General features: G+C 49.8%; 1 protein-coding gene across 1 annotated transcript in view; it reads left to right on the top strand.

Moving 5' to 3' along the window:
- The window catches only part of LOC129323971 (protein eva-1 homolog C-like), a 166,919-nt gene that overhangs the window by 27,277 nt on the left and 120,773 nt on the right, over positions 1-18,869 (top strand). The window contains exon 5 of the mRNA XM_054970858.1: positions 12,789-12,932. Coding sequence (XP_054826833.1) covers positions 12,789-12,932 — 144 coding nt within the window. The remainder of the gene's footprint in view (positions 1-12,788; positions 12,933-18,869) is intronic.

The following is an 18,869-nucleotide window of genomic DNA, read 5'->3' as shown; positions in this document are numbered from 1 at the left end:
GAACCCAGAATTGTTGCTACTGAACTTGGGAATGGAAACTGTTCCAATGCAGCATAAAACATTGTTATTTTACATGACTGCAGCGGCAAGACTTTTGTATGCACAGAAATGGAAGACACAAGAAATACCAACTGTAGAAGACTGGATTTATAAATTGCTGTACATGGCGGAAATGGACAAAATGACAAGGAAACTCAAAGATCTTGACCTAGGGCAATATATTGTTGATTGGGGGAAATTGAAACAATTTTTGGAAAAAAAGTGGGATGTAAAAGGAGAACTGTGGCAGTTTGAGAATTTTTAAAGAATAATGTTGGAAAGGGGAGAGAGAAGGGATCTGACCATTTAGGGGGAACGTAATTACAATCTAAGCCAGCATAATATTTAGGGGAACTTTACATAGAATATATGGGATAATGAGAATGGTTAAATAGATACATTATTACTATATATGTATATTATTACTGCTATATATTATAGGTATGTTATATACAATATAAAACGATGGGTTAATGGATCAGATTTAATACAATATCAGGTTGTTGTGTTATACTATGTTGTGTGCTGTGTTACATTGGTGGCATAGCATACAATATATGTTTTATAATATATACTACATTGATAGTATATTTGACGGAGTATATGTTTAAAAGAAATAGAACATGTTTAAAGTAAGAGATACTGTGATCCTTGCTATATACTAGGCTATATGGTTATGCTTTATTGACATGATATATATCATATGGATAGTACGCTTGATAGAGTCTATGTAAAAGAATTAGAATGTGCTTAGAGTAAGAGATATTATGATTTATAGAGGGTAGGAAAAGGTAAATGAAATAGATTTAAGCAATAAGAAGGGTTAAGGGTTGGAAAGCTGTTGGAAGTCAATAGGGAGGGGGGAGGAAAAGGGTGGGGGATAGAGGGGGGAAATGAGATTATATGTGTTAAATTTGAAAATTCTTTTCTTTTTTCCACTCACCAATAAAATTTTATTAAAATATATATATATATATATATATATATATATATATATATATATATATATATATATATATATATATTAAAATTTCTAGGTGGTGGAAGTTCCTAATAAGGGATCTTTGAGGCCAAAAGGCTGGGCTGCACTCATAAAATCTCATGCACGTGTGCACAGTGTCAAGGATCAGCGAACAATAATGGATACAAAACGCGAAGTCTTTAGACAATCCCCTATCTGCTTGACGTTGGCAAAACTACCAATATGGTTGAAATGAGAAATTGCTGCAGAAATCAGCAGGTTGAAAGTCGCTGACCTGTACTATATAACATCTTTTTACAACTCTTAGCATGCAACTATGTGAAGACATGGATGTGTTCTATTACAATTTCTATTATGTCCTGCCCAAACGCATCAGGACTGGCTGCAACATTTATACTTCCTTGAAATGATAGAGTTATGGATAGACATGGGCATGAACCAAAAAAATTTAACAAACCAGCGGTTCGTGGTTCAGTGCCACTGATGAACCCAAAGTTGCGAACCACAATGAACTTTTCCTGTTGCCAAACTGGTTTGAGGTTTGTGATTTGTGGGCGTTAGAACGGCCCCCGTTGGACTTAGAGAGCCCATATTCCCAGGGAGTGTTTAGCAAGCTCTCCTCCAGCCAGCAGCCAAGTTTGGTCAAGATTTAAATAGGGATCTTGGAGTTATACCCTCTCCAATCCGAGGCCCCCAGGAAACTCCCACTTGATACAGTTAGCGCTGCTGGTTGATGTTGGCTCAGTGTACAAGGGGTGTACTCAAAGGCGGGCTGCCTCTCCTCTAGGGGGCAGGGGTATGGCCACTTGCTGGTGGCACCCCCTATGTGCCCGCCTGCCAGGCCTCACAGGAGCGCATGTTTATTCCCGGCGCAGGCCGGAAGGTGGGTGCTGATGGCAGCCGCTGGGCCTGGTGGGCATGGGGAGGTGGTGGTGTGCCACCTCCTCTCGGGGTGGGGGGTCTGGCCACTCGCCGCCGGCACCCCACATGTGCCTGCCCGCCAGGCCTCAGAGGAGCGCATGTTTATTCCCGGCGCAGGCCGGAAGGTGGGTGTTGACGGTGGCCGCCAGGCCTGGCGGGCATGGGGAGGCGCTCTGTTCTGTAGGTGTGCTGGGCACTCCACTGCTCACTGAAAGTGAAACCCAGCCTGGGAGCCCACTGCTATTTATAAGCACAGGCCCCATAGACCAACACAGGAGGTCTGTGGTTGGCCGTCAGAGCTGCCTATCAGGGCTTGCAGGGATGAGATTGGAGCGCCCATGGCTACAGACCACCCCTCCCCCCTTCCTCCCCTGGGTGTCTTCTCTCAAGTTGTAACCACTTTGTAGCTCCATGGTTGGAAGGAAGACCTGCCAATCAAGGTAAGCTGGGCTTTCATTCGGGTTTCCAGGGCGACAGAAGGAGTGCAGACAGGGTTCAGGCATTCCCCCGGCTCCGTTTCCAAGGGAATTTATTGATGATGCCTGACTGTCTGGCTTCACGAACCGCTGACGTACACAACGAACCGGGCTTCTTACGAACGCTGGTTTGTTGGACTTAGACGTTCACGAACTGCTGAATCGCAAATGGACGATCGGGCGGTTCATGGGTTTTTTGCGTTCGTAATGCGGTTCGTGCCCATGTCTAGTTATGGATACTTTCTGCCCCTGGATGCAGAATGCTGTTTGCCAGCACTGCCCATTACCAAGCGGGCAATGATGAGTCATCCCGTAGTCAATTTTGATTAATGGGGCTTCATTATGCCTGCTTTTGGAAAATGTCTATTTATGCAGTGTTGCTCCTTTTTGAGACCTTCAGTTACAGTTATGCTGTCTGCTCTTTTTATCATCATCTGTTGTGTAGAAGGCCTTGATTACATTAAGCAAAAAATATGTAGGGCAGATGAAACTTACAGCTAGGCACAGAAAAGAATAATGAAGCTTTTGTTCGTTTTACAAGAGAACAAAAATGAATGCCAATATTTGCTCTGCTGGAGATTCAATCACTGCTTGGAACTTCTAACCACTAAAGGAGTAGACATGAAAAAGTAGACATGAATAGTTAGAAGTGCTTTACTTTTTACAAAAAAATGGGAGGTTTTATGATGTCTGATGATGACGAGCATTCTTTTGCAACAAGAGTCTTTGATGGACACTGATGCCCTCCGATGCATGGAACATGAAAGAGCAGGTTTGGCACTCCATGATGAATCCCTACAAAATACTCATACTCAGTAATGGCAAACAGATGAAAAAAATCTTCAAGTATTGCAATACTTTGGGAACGAAATGGGTAGCTCCTTTCTACACCCAGTTTCAGGGGAATTTGTAGTTTTCAGTGTCTTTCTCCACTGCCCCCCTTGGAATACATGGATATTATGTACATTAGGTATCTTTGTATACCTCTGTGACCTCAAAATTGGAGAATCTGGGAAAAGCCCTACACAAAGTAGGAAGAAATGTCTTTGAAACCAGCCCTTTATGTGCCAAAGCTCCCTTTATGTGGTAATTTGTGAGAGTCTTAATTCATCTTTGTCAGTTTATGTATAGTTAACAGAGCAGAAGGAAAGAAAGATTGAGGAGTCAGCCTGTTTGGGGTTTTGGGGGGTGTTGCTCTTCTCTTAACAGAATTTGGAGAACTGTTTGAGCCATACCTCTGAATTGGAGGCTCAGGTCTCCTCTGTGGCTCCAGGTGTCTTTGGCCAATGGTTACACTAGTCTTTAATATATGTAATAATACATGTATGTAATAACATACTTTGTAAACTGCTCTGAGTGGGTATCAAGTTGTCCTGAAAGGTGGTATATAAATCGAATGTTATTGTATTATTATAGTTTTGGCCGTTCCATGAGAGGGTTGATTTGGCTCCAGTTAGCTATGTTCTGTCCCCCTCCTCACCTTCCTTCCCTCTGTCTTCACCCAAGACATAGAGGGGAATCTGCGTGTGTGGGCTGCTTCCTCCCCCAGCCCTTCCTTCTCACTCTCCTTCCACTACCTAAGCTCTGCCATTCCTTATTCTTGAGGCACAGATAGGGGCTGTGTGTGTGTGTGTGTGCATACTGCCTATCACTCTCTCTCCTTCCTAGCCAGCTGTCAGTAGCAAGAGTCCCCAACAAGGCTACCACAAACTGCTTTCCTGGCATCCTCCAAGTGTTTTTAGAAAGTGGGTGGGGCTGGGTACGAGTTCTTGCTCAGCAAGGATTCTCATTGGCTGTTGGAGATCTGATTGGCTGTGCAGATTTTTAACAACGTTGCTGGTGCCACCACAGCACCAGGATCTTCACCGCATCACTGAAGGTAATCTGCAGCAGCCGTTTAGCAGCAGTCCTGCCCACTACGCTGTGTCAGAATTCCAAAGGCGTTTGCAGGCTCAAAAAGGTTGGGCACTCGTGGTCTGTAGCACAGTCAAGAGTTTCTGGTCTATTGAGCGGTCAGGCACCCCGGGTGAGATCTTCGAGCACTGTCTGAGACCAGTATTTACCAAAATACACTTTTAAGTTATAAGAAAACAAGGACATTCATGAACTATATCAAAACACGACAGGGGGCTACAGAACTAAGGAAAGAAAATAAAACATATGAGGCTAACTAAGTTGTACAGTCACTAGTGTTATCTTGGCCTTCCCTGGAATGGACACAAGCTTGCTGGAACCTGGAAAAACAGAGCCTGGTCAAGACGGACTTCATTGTTATCTGTCCCCCAGACCCTGGCTTACATGCTTCTGACAAAGTGTCCAGATGTTTAACTTTTCCTTTCCCGGCTGTGAGGGATTCATGACCTTATAATGGAACTGGAAGTGAATCCCCATGTTTTATCCAACCCAATTAAGGTGTACATCCTAAAACTGGTACAGCCCAACCCAGAAATTCATCTCCTCTCAGTCTGCAGTCTGAGAAATTGATTGCTTTGTTCCCAGGAAAGAATGTTTTCTCTGAGACCAGGGCCTCCCTGAGTGTTACTCAAGGTATCCTGCATCTCTTTATCATAACACTTACCACATCCAGGTTAGACAACTGTAAAATACTCTCCATGGAGCTACTTCTTGAAGACAGTTGAAAGTTTCTATGGGTAGCGAAACATACCAGCAAAATTATTGGCCCATTTAAGTTTTAGCAATCATCTCTTCCCGGTTTGAAACCATTGCCTGCTTTGAGGCACAATCCAAAATGATAATTATTACAACCCAACATGGTCTGGGCCCTGGGTAATCCCTGCTTGACATGTTCTGCTGTCTGAGGTAAGATAAGTAGACAGTTGACAAAAGCCTGTTTTATCCCCGAGTAAAGGCTTTGCTTTTTCCTAAGGTCTTTCTTGATTTCCTTCCTCCTCCCCAATCGGAGATCCCATTCCCCCAATGGGGGCAGAATCCCTATGCTTCTGTTGCCTGATGCTCAGAGTGGCACCAGGACCAAAATTTTTAAAACCCCATAACATCGTGTGCAGTGTCATGTCTCTTTCAGTAAAAACTGGAAGTGACTTCGGGTAGCTCTAGGAATCACCAGAAATTCTATGGTTTTATCATAGAAATTCTGGCAATTCCTAGAACTACCTATGTTCTTTCTTACCCTATTTTGAGGACTCAACCTAAATAATATTGTCAGGGCTTGTCGCTGCCGCCGCTGGGCGGAGCCCCAGCTGGGCCGGCCCTGGCATCAGAGGGGCACCAGGGATACTGCAGGACCCTGCTCTGTGGAAGGAGGGGCGGTATACATCACCCAGACTCCCTCTCAGTCCACTCGCTGGCCTGCTCAACCTGGCCTGCTTACCCTCTGCATCCTCCATTGTCTCCTCCTTCCAGAACTCTCCTCCAAGCCTCCACTCTTGCATTGCACTGCTCTCACTCCACATCATCACTCCTTACTCACACCCAACACCTCAGAGCTCTTCCTAGCCACCTTATATAGGGTTTCCTTTCCCCGCCCCGCCCTCCTTCTAGGCTTGTTCCCTCTCCTGATTTGGCCCAGCTGTGCCTTCCCTCAGGTGTTTCCCTCCTACCACTAATCCCTCCTTGGCTTCCTTGCCTTGCTGGCAGGGTGGGGTTGAATGCGAGCCATCCCCAGCTGAGGTCTCCTTGGCCTTGCTCACGAGGAGCTTCCTCAGCCGGCTTCTGTGCTGCTGAGCATGCCTGGCCTTGCTCACAAGGAGCTGCCCCAGCCGGCTTCTGTACTGCTGAGCATGCCTGGCCTTGCTTGCGAGGAGCTGCCCTGGCCAGCCTCTGGGCTGCTTGCTCATTGATGCCGGGCGGGGCCACCCATCTCCTCCCCCAGAATGCCTGTGGCAGCCCCACCTGAAGGGGCTTGGCTCCTAGCACCTCCTGAGCCAGGCTGCTGTCCTCCAGCCAGGGTGTGGCTCTGGGCTGCAGTGGCTGCTTCTCGTCCTTGGCAGGTACGGGCTCTGTCTGGGCTGTTGCTGGGTCCCTGTTCCCCCTGCCTTGGCCCTGTGCCTCTGTCCTGCTTAGCCCCCTCTCTTCCCCCTGGAGGGTGGGACTGGCTGGTCTCCCCCTGCTCCCCCCAGCCCTCTGAGGCTTGGGCCTTTCGCCTCTTCCCCCTGGAGTGGGCAGGTTCTGGACCTGGTTGCTGGCTGGGGTGGTAGGGCCCCTGCCTCCCGGTTGCCTCCCACTGCTCCCTCCTACCAAGTCTGGGGGCTGGGACCCAGACCCCGGACAAATATCATTTTATGTCACATTACCCTTACCGCTTTCCTGGGAAGTAATTTGGGGTAAGAAGGAGTGACTTGCCTAAAGCTACCCAGTAAGCATCACAACTAAGCATGGATTTGAACCCGGGTTCCACCAAATCTGTGATGAGTTTTAAAGAAGAGTAGATGAACACTGCATACTTAAATGTGACCAGCAACACATTCTTGATTTTAAAATGAATAGCTACTAATTTAAGGCTGCAAACCAGCAGGCCAAGCTTACAAAATTTTATATTGTTGATGAATGCCGAGGCTGGTTTCTAATAAATGTCCAGTTCTCATGTTGGACTGAAAACTTGGGAAGAATATAAGTAATGGTTGTTGTGGGTTTTCCGGGCTGTATTGCCGTGGTCTTGGCATTGTGGTACGGCCTACCACGTGCCCCTTGGACCCGTGCCCGTCATGGCTGGTGAAAGCCAGTGTTGACGGGCTTCGGGATTCCTTGGAGGCGATTATAAACCTGTCCTTGAGCTCTGGGGTTTTTCCCAAGGCGCTGAAGGAAGCTGTGGTACGGCCTCTTCTGAAGAAATCATCATTAGATCCTGCTGACCTGCTCAATTACCGACCAGTTTCCAACCTTCCGTTTTTGGGGAAGGTGATTGAGCGGGCGGCAGAGAAGCAACTGCAGAATTTCCTGAAGGAGACCTCAGCCCTAGACCCCTTCCAGTCTGGTTTCCGCCCGGGACATGGGGTCGAGACATTGTTGGTCGCCCTCACAGACGATCTCCGCAGACATCTGGATCAGGGCGGATCAACACTGCTGATTTTGCTGGATCTGTCAGCAGCGTTTGATACGGTCGATCATGAGCTCTTGACCCACCGCCTTGCCGATGTGGGGATTCAGGGGACAGCACTGCAGTGGCTGGTCTCCTTTCTCCATGATCAGGGACAGAGGGTGGCGCTCGGGGAGAGGGTGTCATCTTGTAGGCCACTGGTTTGTGGTGTGCCACAGGGAGCGATACTCTCTCCATTATTATTTAATATCTATATGCGCCCCCTCGCCCAGCTGATGCGGAGTTTCGGGCTTGGGTGTCACCAATACGCGGATGACACCCAGCTTTATCTGTTGTTGGACGGCCAGCCTGGATCGGCCCCTGATGCCCTGGAGCGTGCTTTTGAGGCTGTGGCTGGTTGGTTGAGACAAAGTCGGCTGAAATTGAATCCCACGAAGACAGAGGTCCTGTATGTGGGTCGGGGGGAGATGGCTTTGGGACCTCGGCTTCCTACACTTGATGGGGCAGCACTTACACTGGCCCCGAGGGTTAGGAGCCTGGGGGTGATTCTGGATTCCTCCTTGAAGATGGAGGACCAGATCACTGCAGTTGCCAGGTCTTCCTTTTATTATCTTCGGCAGGCCAGGCAGCTTGCCCCTTATTTGTCTCCCCGTGACATGACTACAGTGGTCCAAGCAATGGTCACCTCTAGGTTGGATTACTGTAACGCGCTCTACGCTGGGCTTCCCATGGGCCTGATCCGGCGGTTACAGCTGGTACAGAATGCAGCAGCGCGGGTCATTGCTGGAGTACCGGTGTGGGAGCATATTACACCGGTGCTACGCCAGCTGCATTGGCTGCCAGTGGAGTACCGAATCAGGTTCAAGGTTTTGGTGTTAACCTACAAAGCCCTACACGGACTGGGACCGACGTATCTGAGGGACTGTCTCTCACCATATGAGCCCCGGAGGACTCTCCGCTCTGGCGGAAAACATCTTTTAAGTGTCCCTGGCCCTAGGGAGGCCCACCTGGCGTCGACCAGGGCCAGGGCCTTTTCAGTCCTGGCCCCGACCTGGTGGAATGCTCTGTCTTGCGAGACAAGGGCCCGGCAAGATTTGCTTGCATTTCGCCGGGCCTGTAAGACAGAGCTATTCCGCCAGGCATATGGCTAACACCGGGCAGTGCCTGCCCCCCCCGTGAAGGGGGGGTTAAACCATCACCCCTATGCAAACACAGAGGCATGTATGAACCACTATGCAGCATGAATTGTTATATTTAATGTTTTTAAATGTTTTTAAATGTATTATTTAATGTTTTTAAATGTTTTTAAACATGTTTGAATTTGTTATCCGCCCTGAGCCTGCGAAAGCGGGGAGGGCGGAATATAAATATAATAAATTAAATTAAATTAAATTAAAATTAAATTGTAGTTCCTGACGTTTCGCCAGCAGCTGTGGCTGGCATCTTCAGAGGTGTAGCACCAAAAGATAGAGATCTCTCAGTGTCACGACAATACATCGAATATAAGTAATGTCCTAGATGCTTAGAATTCTTTGACAGGGCCAAGGGCCAAGGGCCAAGAACAGAGGGAGTTCTTCATTTGGTGAAAATCTCCATTAGCGTTTGCTGCCCAATTCCTGCTGCGCTGTTATGTAGGGACTACCATATTCATAAACCACAAATACAGGGTGATTAGCTACTGTCCTGTCAGGATGGTGGTGGTGGTGTGGAGAATATGAAGATTGAAGAAGGGGCCTGCCATATATTATTGCTGCAACATCAAGATAACAACTTGTTACAGCTGAGCTTTTCATGTGTGGCTTAACCTCAAAGGGGCCATGCTTTCCACAGGGCATGTGAAGGATTCCTTGAATGAGTAATGAAAAGGACAGGGCCAATTCTCCACACCCCTACTGAGCTGGCTGTGTTCTTTTGACAAGCAGGTATTCAAGAGCGCTGTGTAGCGAATGCCGGGACACTGGCCATCCTAGAGAGGGGAACAATTTAAAGAAGGCTTGGAATTTCACCGTGTAATTCTGAACGGGGCTTACACTTTAGTTAATTTTGCTTGGTGTTTGGCACAATAATGGCCTTCTAGATGTTTCAATCGGAGCCCCCGCACTTGGTTGAGGAGAAGCCTCTCGGAGGGATCATGTGGGGAAGAAGTGGGCAGTGGGTTCGGTATGAACATTCTTGGCCTCTGGTTCGCTAGGAATTCCTCCTTTTTTGTTGCTTGCAGCATGCTAGGCAAAACACTGCCTTAGGTTTCAGAATCAAGACCTCACCGTGTGCTGGATTTCCTTTTTCTCTGACACTGATTGTCATGCAGGATTCAGAGTTTTTATTGTTCCATTCTGGCATTGGCATTTATTTCTCCCTTCTGTTTCTGCTGCCTGGGTGTATTGTTAAATATCCCAACCCTAGGGTTTGGGGGATGTTATCTTGCCCCCCCAACTAAAGAGGGTGCTGAGTGTTTTAAGTGCTACAGTTTTGAAGGGTACACATTACTAAATCTGTGTTGTGTATATCTGCTGAAATAGTCACATTATTTGAACCATGTAGAATGAGTAACCATAGAACTTAAGTAGGCTTGGAAAGACTGGGATTTGGACCCTGGCGTTTTATTTTAAAGGGTCTCATTTTAGGGTTGGGAAAGAGTTTCACTTGAGGCTTGGAGCCTATGGCTCAAGAAGCAAGTGCCTGCCAGGAAGCATCTTGATGGGTGCTGTCAAGCCCGGCAGCGCCCCCCGGTGGTGGTGACGGCGGGTCCTGGCGGGCTGACTCCGGCGGGTCCGTCCTGGGGTGACGGGTTGGCTTGGTGGGGACAGGGGTGAGCGGGTCCCCTCCCCTAGCTGCCTCAGAAAGGGCGGCCCCTGTCTGTACCGGGGGTCTCCGGACAGCAATTGGCTCCACCCGGTCAGCTGCACCTTGATTTCAGGGCAGTCTGACTTCACCTCTCCTCCCCGGCTTGCCAGGGGAGCCCTCTTAAGTACCCTTTGGCTCATTTCAGCCCCACCCCCTCTCCCATGCTCCTCCACCCACAGTCATCCCCACCACCTGGGCCAGGTGCGGCCATACCTGCTGGCCCCACCCAGTCCTAGCCCATTGGCGGGCTCCATGGATCCCTCCCGCCTCCCTGGCCCGACTGCCCTCCCTCCTCCTGACTGGCGGCGGGCCGGGCCTCTCCTGGCCGCGCTCGGCCTGTTCTGTTCCTGCCCGAGGGCTGAGCTGGGCCTGGTTGGCCTCCTTCCCTCCCCCTCTCTGCTGCCGCGGGGCGGGGTCCGGGCTGGCCGAGAGCGCCTGCGCCGGCGTCTGGCCGCCCGGCACGGCCCGGGCCGGCCTGCCCCTGGCCTTCCCGTTGCCTGCGCCCTGCCGCTGCGGCTACGGCGCCGGCCGCCGCCGATGCCGCCGGGGCGTTGCGCCGACGAACGTCCACCCGTCTGCATGCTCGGCGGGTGGCCGGGCGGGCGCTTTGGGGAAGGGCGGGCCGCCTCGTGGGCCGTCGCGCCTCGCGCCATCTTCCCCTGCGCCGCCGTCTCCCAGGTAAGCGACGCTGGGGGATTGCGGGGGACGGGTGGGCGTTGCTGCGGGGGCAGGGGGGGCCATTGCGGCGAGTCCGAGGCCTCCGGGCCGGGCCTCGGACAGGTGCCATGAGAATTTTGAGAGAAAGTAGTGGGTGCCACCATAAATGACTGCCAAGGTGGCGGTACCAATCGCAAAATGGCTGCCCTGTGGTGCAACAAATCATAAAACGCTGGCAGGTTCTGACAAATACTGGGAAGTTCTAAGCCAAGGGTCAGGGTCAGTGTCAGGGTTTCTGGCGCCTGAGGCGAGATACCTACTTGAGACCCTTGCCCTGTGCGCATGCGCAAAGCGTGTGCGCGCCCCGGCCCTGCACAAGGACATCACTTACGATGTCATCGCACAGGAGCGTCCCCCTCACCTGAGGTGGGCGGCAGCGGCGAAGGGGCAGGGAGGTGGCCCACTTCCCTGTTCGCTGCCACACTGCCTGGGTGCCCGGCTCGCTGGGAGCTGGGCCAAGGCAGGTAGCAGCGGCGGAGGGGTGGAGAGGCAAGCAGGGATGTGGCCCACTTCCAGGTTGTGGGGGGGTCATTGGGGGCCGGCACGGCACCTCCTTCAGAGTTCAGCACTCGAGGCAGGCGGCTGCTGGCACCGCCTCCATGGACGCACTGGGCCTGCCAAGGGTCCTCTTAGGACTAAGGCAGCTGCTTCTGAATGGGAGATTGTTGCAGATCCAAAGACCATACTTTTGGGGCTCTTGTGGAGCACTTCCTACATTGAAGACGTAGAACAAATTTGGGATCCGTTTTTTGCTTTGGGGAAAAGCCACTCTTTGGTTTCGATTTCCAAAGAAGGGGGAAGGTTTGGTCCCTTTCTGACAACTAGGAGATCCTGCCAACCAAGAGCCATACGAAAAAACTGTGCACGGTCAAGCTGAAGGTGCACAGTTGTAGCGCATCTGCTTAGAACAAGCGCTTTACTAGTCAGTCAGCTGAGAGGGGGGAGTTTGAAGCTTCCCGGATTCCTAAGGCTCAAGAAGCCAGTAGGTGCCTAGAATCGCACTGGTGGGTACCATAGCACCCCACACTGCTGATCACTGTCTCATATAGAAGCAGACCCAAACATCCTTATGAACCTTTCAGTGCTTCCTCCCAGATCACCCCATTCCACCTTATCCCTCTTGGCTTTGCAGCCTACCTGCTAGAGAATACGACCCACTTTGAGTCCCAAGCCACGCTTTGAGAATCACTGAGATAATGTACCATGTCATGGAAAAAGAAATGTGCCAGGCATGCTTGGGTATGTTCGGGACCTGTGGCATGCCGCAGTCTTCAAACACATGCACAGGCACCAAAGTGAAATTTTACACCCACGAGAATTTTCACAAACAAGAATTTATGTGGCTGGACCTGCTATCCTGCATCACTCATGTGAGAAAGGCATGTTCATTAACAATTGCATTGGGTTTATCAGTTTTGTGTAAAACAATCTTTACAATTTGCAGGGAATTTCTATGAATAGTTTTATTCAGTGCTTTTTTTCAGGGAAAAGAGGTGGTGGAACTCAGTGGGTTGTCCTCGGAGAAAATGGTCACATGGCTGGTGGCCCCGCCCCCCGATCTCCAGACAGAGGGGAGTTTAGATTGCCCTCTGCGAGGGCAATCTAAACTCCCCTCTGTCTGGAGATCAGGGGGGCGGGGCCACCAGCCATGTGACCATTTTCAAGACGTGCCGGAACTCCGATCCACCACGTTCCAGCTGAAAAAAAAGCCCTGGCATTACTTGTTTCTTGGCAAGATTCCTTTCAAGTTTTGCAACATTCCTATGCAACTAGCAATTTCCTTTCCTCCTCATAGAGTGCCAGTCTGACACAGCTCTTCAGCTTATGACGAGGCGCTGCCATGGCAAACGGAGCTGTAGTGTGTATGCCAGCACGTCCGAGTTTGGAGACCCGTGTTACCCAGGCATCCGCAAACACCTCAATGTTATCTACACGTGTGGTAAGTCAAGCCAATGATTTTTTTTTTCATGGACAGTCAATATTGGTTGATACAAATTGCTGTGTTTGGATATTCAATATTTGTTTGAAGAGCCTAGGTAGGCTTGAAGTCTTCCATGGATCAATCTTTGAATTGGCTTGTCTCCTCCTAGAGGTTTTTATGTCAGAGGAAGTCCCTCCTGGGCCAGGTGAAGGCTTGGTGGAATGGAGCGGTATGACGCAAGCCAATGTCTTGCGCAGAGGCTGTCCTTGAGTGCTTTCTTGTTCGTACTGTCCTTGTGTGTGTGTAAAATGCTGTCAAGTTGCAGCCAACTTATGGTGACCCCATAGGGTTTTCGTGGGAAGAGAAGAACGGAGATGATTTGCCCTTGCCTGCCTCTTCATAGCGATCTCGGACTTCCTTGGTGATCTCCCATCCAAGTACAAACCAGGGCTGACTCTGCTTAGCTTCCACGATCTGATGGGATCAGGCTAGCCTGATTCTCTACAACACCACTGAGAGTCTTCATGGAGCTGCTAGGAAAATGCTAAGTTTTCTTGCAATAGGAATGTTCTTGTCTGTTCTTTTCTGGGGCCCTCGGACTCTTCTGCTCTCAGTGCCACAGTGAATCCCTCTCTGCAGCTGATAGAGCGGACAAAGCCTTCCCATTGCCAAAGACCCCCAAGCTAAACACTTAGCGTTTTATATCTTCACTTTTAACCCTTTAATGAAGCACATAAGCAAAGGCCATTCTGCGTGTTACAGGGCCCGTAGAAAATGAGGAAGGCATCTCCAGGCGGGTTCTCGTCCTCCCTGAGCACAGCTGCCAACACTTACTATTCTCTTTGCCAAGCCTTGAAAAAGTATTACCGTACTTCAATTATATGTACTCCCAGGGCTTTTTTTTCTGGGAAAAGAGGTGGTGGAACTCAGTGGTGGAACTCAGAACCGCACAATGACGTCACTTTGGGTCAGCTGGAACAAGGGGGGGGGAGTTTTTTAAAGTTTAAATTGCCCTTGGTGAAAATGGTCACATAGCTGGTGCCCGATCCCCTGATCTCCAGACAGAGGAGAATTGAGATTGCCCTCCATGCCAGAGGGCAATCTAAACTCCCCCTCTGTCTGGAGATCAGGGGGTGGAGCCACCCACCATGTGACCATTTTTCAGAGGTGCCGGAACTCCATTCCACTGCGTTCCCACTGAAAAAGAGCCCTGTGTACTCCCATCACCTTCCTTTCCATCTCCCTAATGCTCAGAGCCACAACAGTGAACATAACCTCTTTCTGCCCGTCCCAGCAGCTTGTAGCATCTTAATATTTCAACTGTGGGAAGCACGCTGCTCCTGCAACAGACGTGATAACGAGTCAACACAGTCCCATAGTGACTGGTCTTGGGACCATAAACAAGACTTCCTCCTTGCTTGGAAGAGGTGTGGTTCATCTGACCTGTTACTGGAAGCTAAGCTTTCCATATTTCATTTCCAAAATAAATTATCACTAACTATGTGCTTACCAGGTAGACGGTGTTTCTGCTAGTTTCCAAATAGGCTTTGAGTAACAGGAGCTGTTACTAAGCCCAACCGCTTGGCAAATCTAGGTGATTGCCTAGGGTAATAGATTTTGAGGCGAGTCTAAAAGGTGAGAGGAGCTCCTCTCCTCTCTTGAAGGGAAGCTTGAAGTTAACTTGCTTCTAGAAGGTCCATGTCTTCTGACGCTGGTCTTCTTAGGGTGGCCAGGGGTCCCAGGGCCCAAGCGGAGGTGGGCGGGGGACCGTGGGGTACTAACCTCCCATAGGTGCTCATAGCGTGTGCCCACTCCTGCACTCCCCCCATTGTGCTGGTGTATGGAAGTTGCCAGTTAAGGCCAGGATCTTAGAAAGAATGGCTGAACTTCGATTCAGTTGTGAGTGGCTACAGGCTCTGCCCTAACCTGAAATGTGCTGGCTAAGCTGATCAACGACTCCTGCAAGTGGTCTCTGAGTTCCCAAGTAATTGGACCTTGAACGCCTGTCTCAGAGCCTCGCTACAAGTGACATCTTCCACGCGAAGGGCACTTGATCATTTTCGCAAGTCTTTCTGGGTACTGAAGTCCCTCTCCCACACCCCTTTTCCTTCTGTTCCTTCCCGTCTCCGTTAGCACGGCTGCCTGAAGAGACGGAGAAAGCCTACGAGAGCAGCTTTTGCAAATCGTCTTGCTGGGGGGTGGGGAATGCTCTAGAGAAAGCTGACATGTGAAGTCCTCCCCTCTCTGTTAGAACTGTTAGGATCGCTGCCTTAAAAGTCAGAGAAAGCCTGCGTTTGCAAATCGTTTCTCTAGTCGCAAGCCTGCTCTCAATGATCTTTGGGGGCGGGCAGCTGCAACTTTCTAAGCTTTCTCTAGAGTATTTCCCCGTCCCCGAGCAAGACGATTAGCAAAGTTGCAGCGGGCAGCTCGGGGAGGGGGGGAATACTCTAGAGAAAGCTTAGAAAGTTGCAGCTGCCCGCCCCCAAAGATCATTGAGAGCAGGCTTGCGACTAGAGAAACTATTTGCAAACGCAGGTTTTCTCTGACTTTTAAGGCAGCGATCCTAACAGTTCTAACAGAGAGGGGAGGACTTCACATGTCAGCTTTCTCTAGAGCATTCCCCACCCCCCAGCAAGACAATTTGCAAAAGCTGCTCTCGTAGGCTTTCTCCGTCTCTTCAGGCAGCCGTGCTAACGGAGACGGGAAGGAACAGAAGGAAAAGGGGTGTGGGAGAGGGACTTCAGTACCCAGAAAGACTTGCGAAAATGATCAAGTGCCCTTCGCGTGGAAGATGTCACTTGTAGCGAGGCTCTCAGAGAGTCTCTGTCTGTCCTCCCTAGATGTTCTCACAGCTGTAATGCTTGGCCCTGACTGGCTCCTGAGTTGCCTGGTGATGCGCTAAGTTCTTGAAAAAGATGGCTTCTCAGTACACACAACAAGTAGGGGTGCTGTTCCCCCGCCTGGGGCTGGGGATCTCCTGCTCCCACCCTTCCATGCCAACTTACTTGGCTGTCAGGGGGGCACACTCCCCAGGACGCCCCCCTGGTCGCTGCAGCATGTACCCACACCCACAGCAGCCCAAATCACACCCCACAGTGGGCCTGTTTCGGGCCGAATTGTGCCCCTTGGTGAGCATGGGAGCACCCTTTGACCTGTGGCACTGGCCTTTGACTCTACATCATGACATCACTTCCCAGAAGTGACATCATCGCGCAAGCAGGGAGCGCGTGTGTGCTGTGTGCCCACAAGGAAAGAATCTCAGGAAGCAGCAGGGTAAGTGCCAGGCTCCCAATCTCCCGTCGGGGGAGTCAAGGGACCTGGCAACCATACCCTTCTGTATTCTTTCCATCTTGACCAACTAGACATGGAGGGGGCAGGCAGATGGGTAAGAAAAACGACAGCCAAAGTTGCTTGAAGGTAGTAAGCACTTAAGTTTTTAGACAGGCAGGTTTTTAGCTAGCAACAGTAAGGTTTGTTTGTTTGTTGTCTGTTGCCTTGTATGAGTGCTTTATGCCTTGCAACCCTCCTTAAGCTGAGTCTGGAATTCATTACTTGAACACGGGTACACCCCAGAACGAACCTGGAGATTGGAAAGCCGAGGCTTTTAGTCTCAAACTTAGGTCTTCTGTTGCTGCTGTGATGGAACATGAAGAGCTTTTGAAGAGTTTCCTTTTACACTGTTCATTTTGAATCCCCAGTAAGTAAAGAGTTCATTCTAGACTTCTCACTTTCTCCCTATTGGATAGGTTTGAGACTCCATAGTTATGGTTCTCCTTGGGTGCTGCAAAACTTTGGACTGCCCTCGCTTGCCAAGGCTTAAGATAATCTTGAATTCATGCAGCTTTGCAACCTTGTGTGTCTCCTGCCCTCAAGGACATTGCTCGAGAAGACCTTGCTCCCAGTGTCACAGACAAAGATGGACAGAATGTAAAGGTCCCTCTCACTAAGTGCAGAGCTGAGATTAAAACAAAGCTCTGTTCCCCCTCCCCAAATGAATTGTTCCTGATCAGTGCCATAGCGAGGCTCGCCAGCACCTGGGGGCAGCTCCGGTGCTGTTGGCTCCCCTGCAACCAGTCATACCCGCGCGCGAACTGCGCGCATGCACCCAGACTGCATGATGATGTCACTTCCTAAAAGTGATGTCATCACTCAGGGCACGCTGCCCTCGGGAGTGTACCCACGATTCTGTGTGCTCCCGGCCAGCAGCTGTGAGCCGGCCACCCCATCGGTGCGGCAAGCAGCTAGGGCAGCACGTGGGCAGCCTCCCAGCCCACTCGCTCAGTTGCCCCACACTGCCACCACCAGCACACACTCCCAGCCGGGCACAGCAGCTGTGGGCCCGACACAGCTGTCGGCGCAGCAGGCAGCCGGGATAGTGCACATGCAGCCTCCCAGCCCTCCTGCTCAACCACCAGCACTGCTGCCACCAACGCCATGGTGTGCGCTCCTGGTTGGCAGCCGTGCCCAGTGCCCCCTCTTTGTCGGTGGCGGGGGCAAGCGACCCCCCTGCCCCCTCTAGATCCAGCCCTGTTCCTGATATTTTGATGGTTTGACCGCCTTGTTCATTTTGGAAGAACTATGTGTTGGTAATTTTTCTGGAACTCATCTTACAGTTGTGTGATCATTCCAATTATAGTAAAGTCCTTTTTTTGCAGAAAGAACCCTGGAAATGATGGATGGCATGCTTTGGCTGGTGAAGTGACCCAGAAGTCTGTCTCATTTTGTCTGTGTTTTTTGAGTTAGGAAATTAGAATTTTGACTTTCTTTGTGGGATATTTCTGGGGTCTTAAATATGTATGTGTGCACTGTCAACTTGCCAACAACTTATGGTGATCCCTGCAAGAGGCTTTCAAGGGGCAGACATGTTAGTGATATGTTCTTAACGCTTAAGCTAGCGGAGTTTAGCAGAAATGCACATTGGACTTAATGAGAACACACACACTCCAGAGTTAGCTCTATAAAAATAGTTTACTACATAAAGGATAAAAATAGGGTTGCATTGGAAGAAAGTAAGAAATGCCTTACTAGCTACATCTTGCTAGCTTCTAGACTAGACAGAGACTGTCTTCAGACTGTTCCATCCTAGATGGGGAAAGGTAGACTAGAGAGAGAAGACGGAACAAAGGGCAATAAAGTTCTGCATATCTTTCTGCTTAATTGCCCTTCCCCAATAAACTGGTTGACCAATAGAGAATCCTAATTCTACTTCATCAAGCATAGACACTCCTATTCCTGTGGCAGGAAACCTTTCTCGGCAGCTAAGTGGTTATATATGCGAATAGGTTTACTAATTAAGTAACGCAAGCAACAGTTTAACTCTTTCACGACTTAACGTAAACACCTGCTACTTCCCAACCAGAAGAGGTCTGCCGCTGTCTTCCTCTGCACGGCAACCCCTGCGTTCCTTGGTGGTCTTCCATCCAAGTACCACCCGTGCTTATCTTTCAAGATCTGAAGAGATCCGACTGTACCATGCTGATGTACCAACAGGGTATTAAATAAGGACATGTTAATTTTCACTCAGAATTTCCCTTCCTGTTCCCTGAAGCCATGTTTGGTCTTCCTCTGAGGTTATGTTGGTATAACTGTTTTACCCAGTGGTGGCTTACAGAGTACCAAAGCAGGGAAACGTGCCCGGCTAGGGAAAATGCAGGAGGACTAGAGTTATTTCGTTTGGCTGATTTAGCTGAACTCAAGGTATTGTAAAGGCAGAGAATTAAGGCACTTGAACTGCTTAATGACTACGTTTTAGTACTTGAGACATCCCGGTTAAAAGGAGCGGGAGTCAGGTGACACCTTAATTAATGCTGCTTTTATGTTTATTAGAGTTCAATGGAGTGAGGCACAGAGAGAATTCGTTGTGCAGTCCAGCACTTACAATAGCTACCATCTTTGATGGACGATGTCCCTAGAACTTGGCTATCCGAGGGGAGGTCAGGGTATCCAATAAAATAT

The sequence above is a fragment of the Eublepharis macularius genome, chromosome 1 (genome assembly GCF_028583425.1).
Source record: "Eublepharis macularius isolate TG4126 chromosome 1, MPM_Emac_v1.0, whole genome shotgun sequence".
Lineage (NCBI taxonomy): Eukaryota > Metazoa > Chordata > Lepidosauria > Squamata > Eublepharidae > Eublepharis > Eublepharis macularius.
The sequence above is the reverse complement of the archived record's forward strand: the minus strand, read 5'-3'. Positions and strand labels throughout refer to the sequence as shown.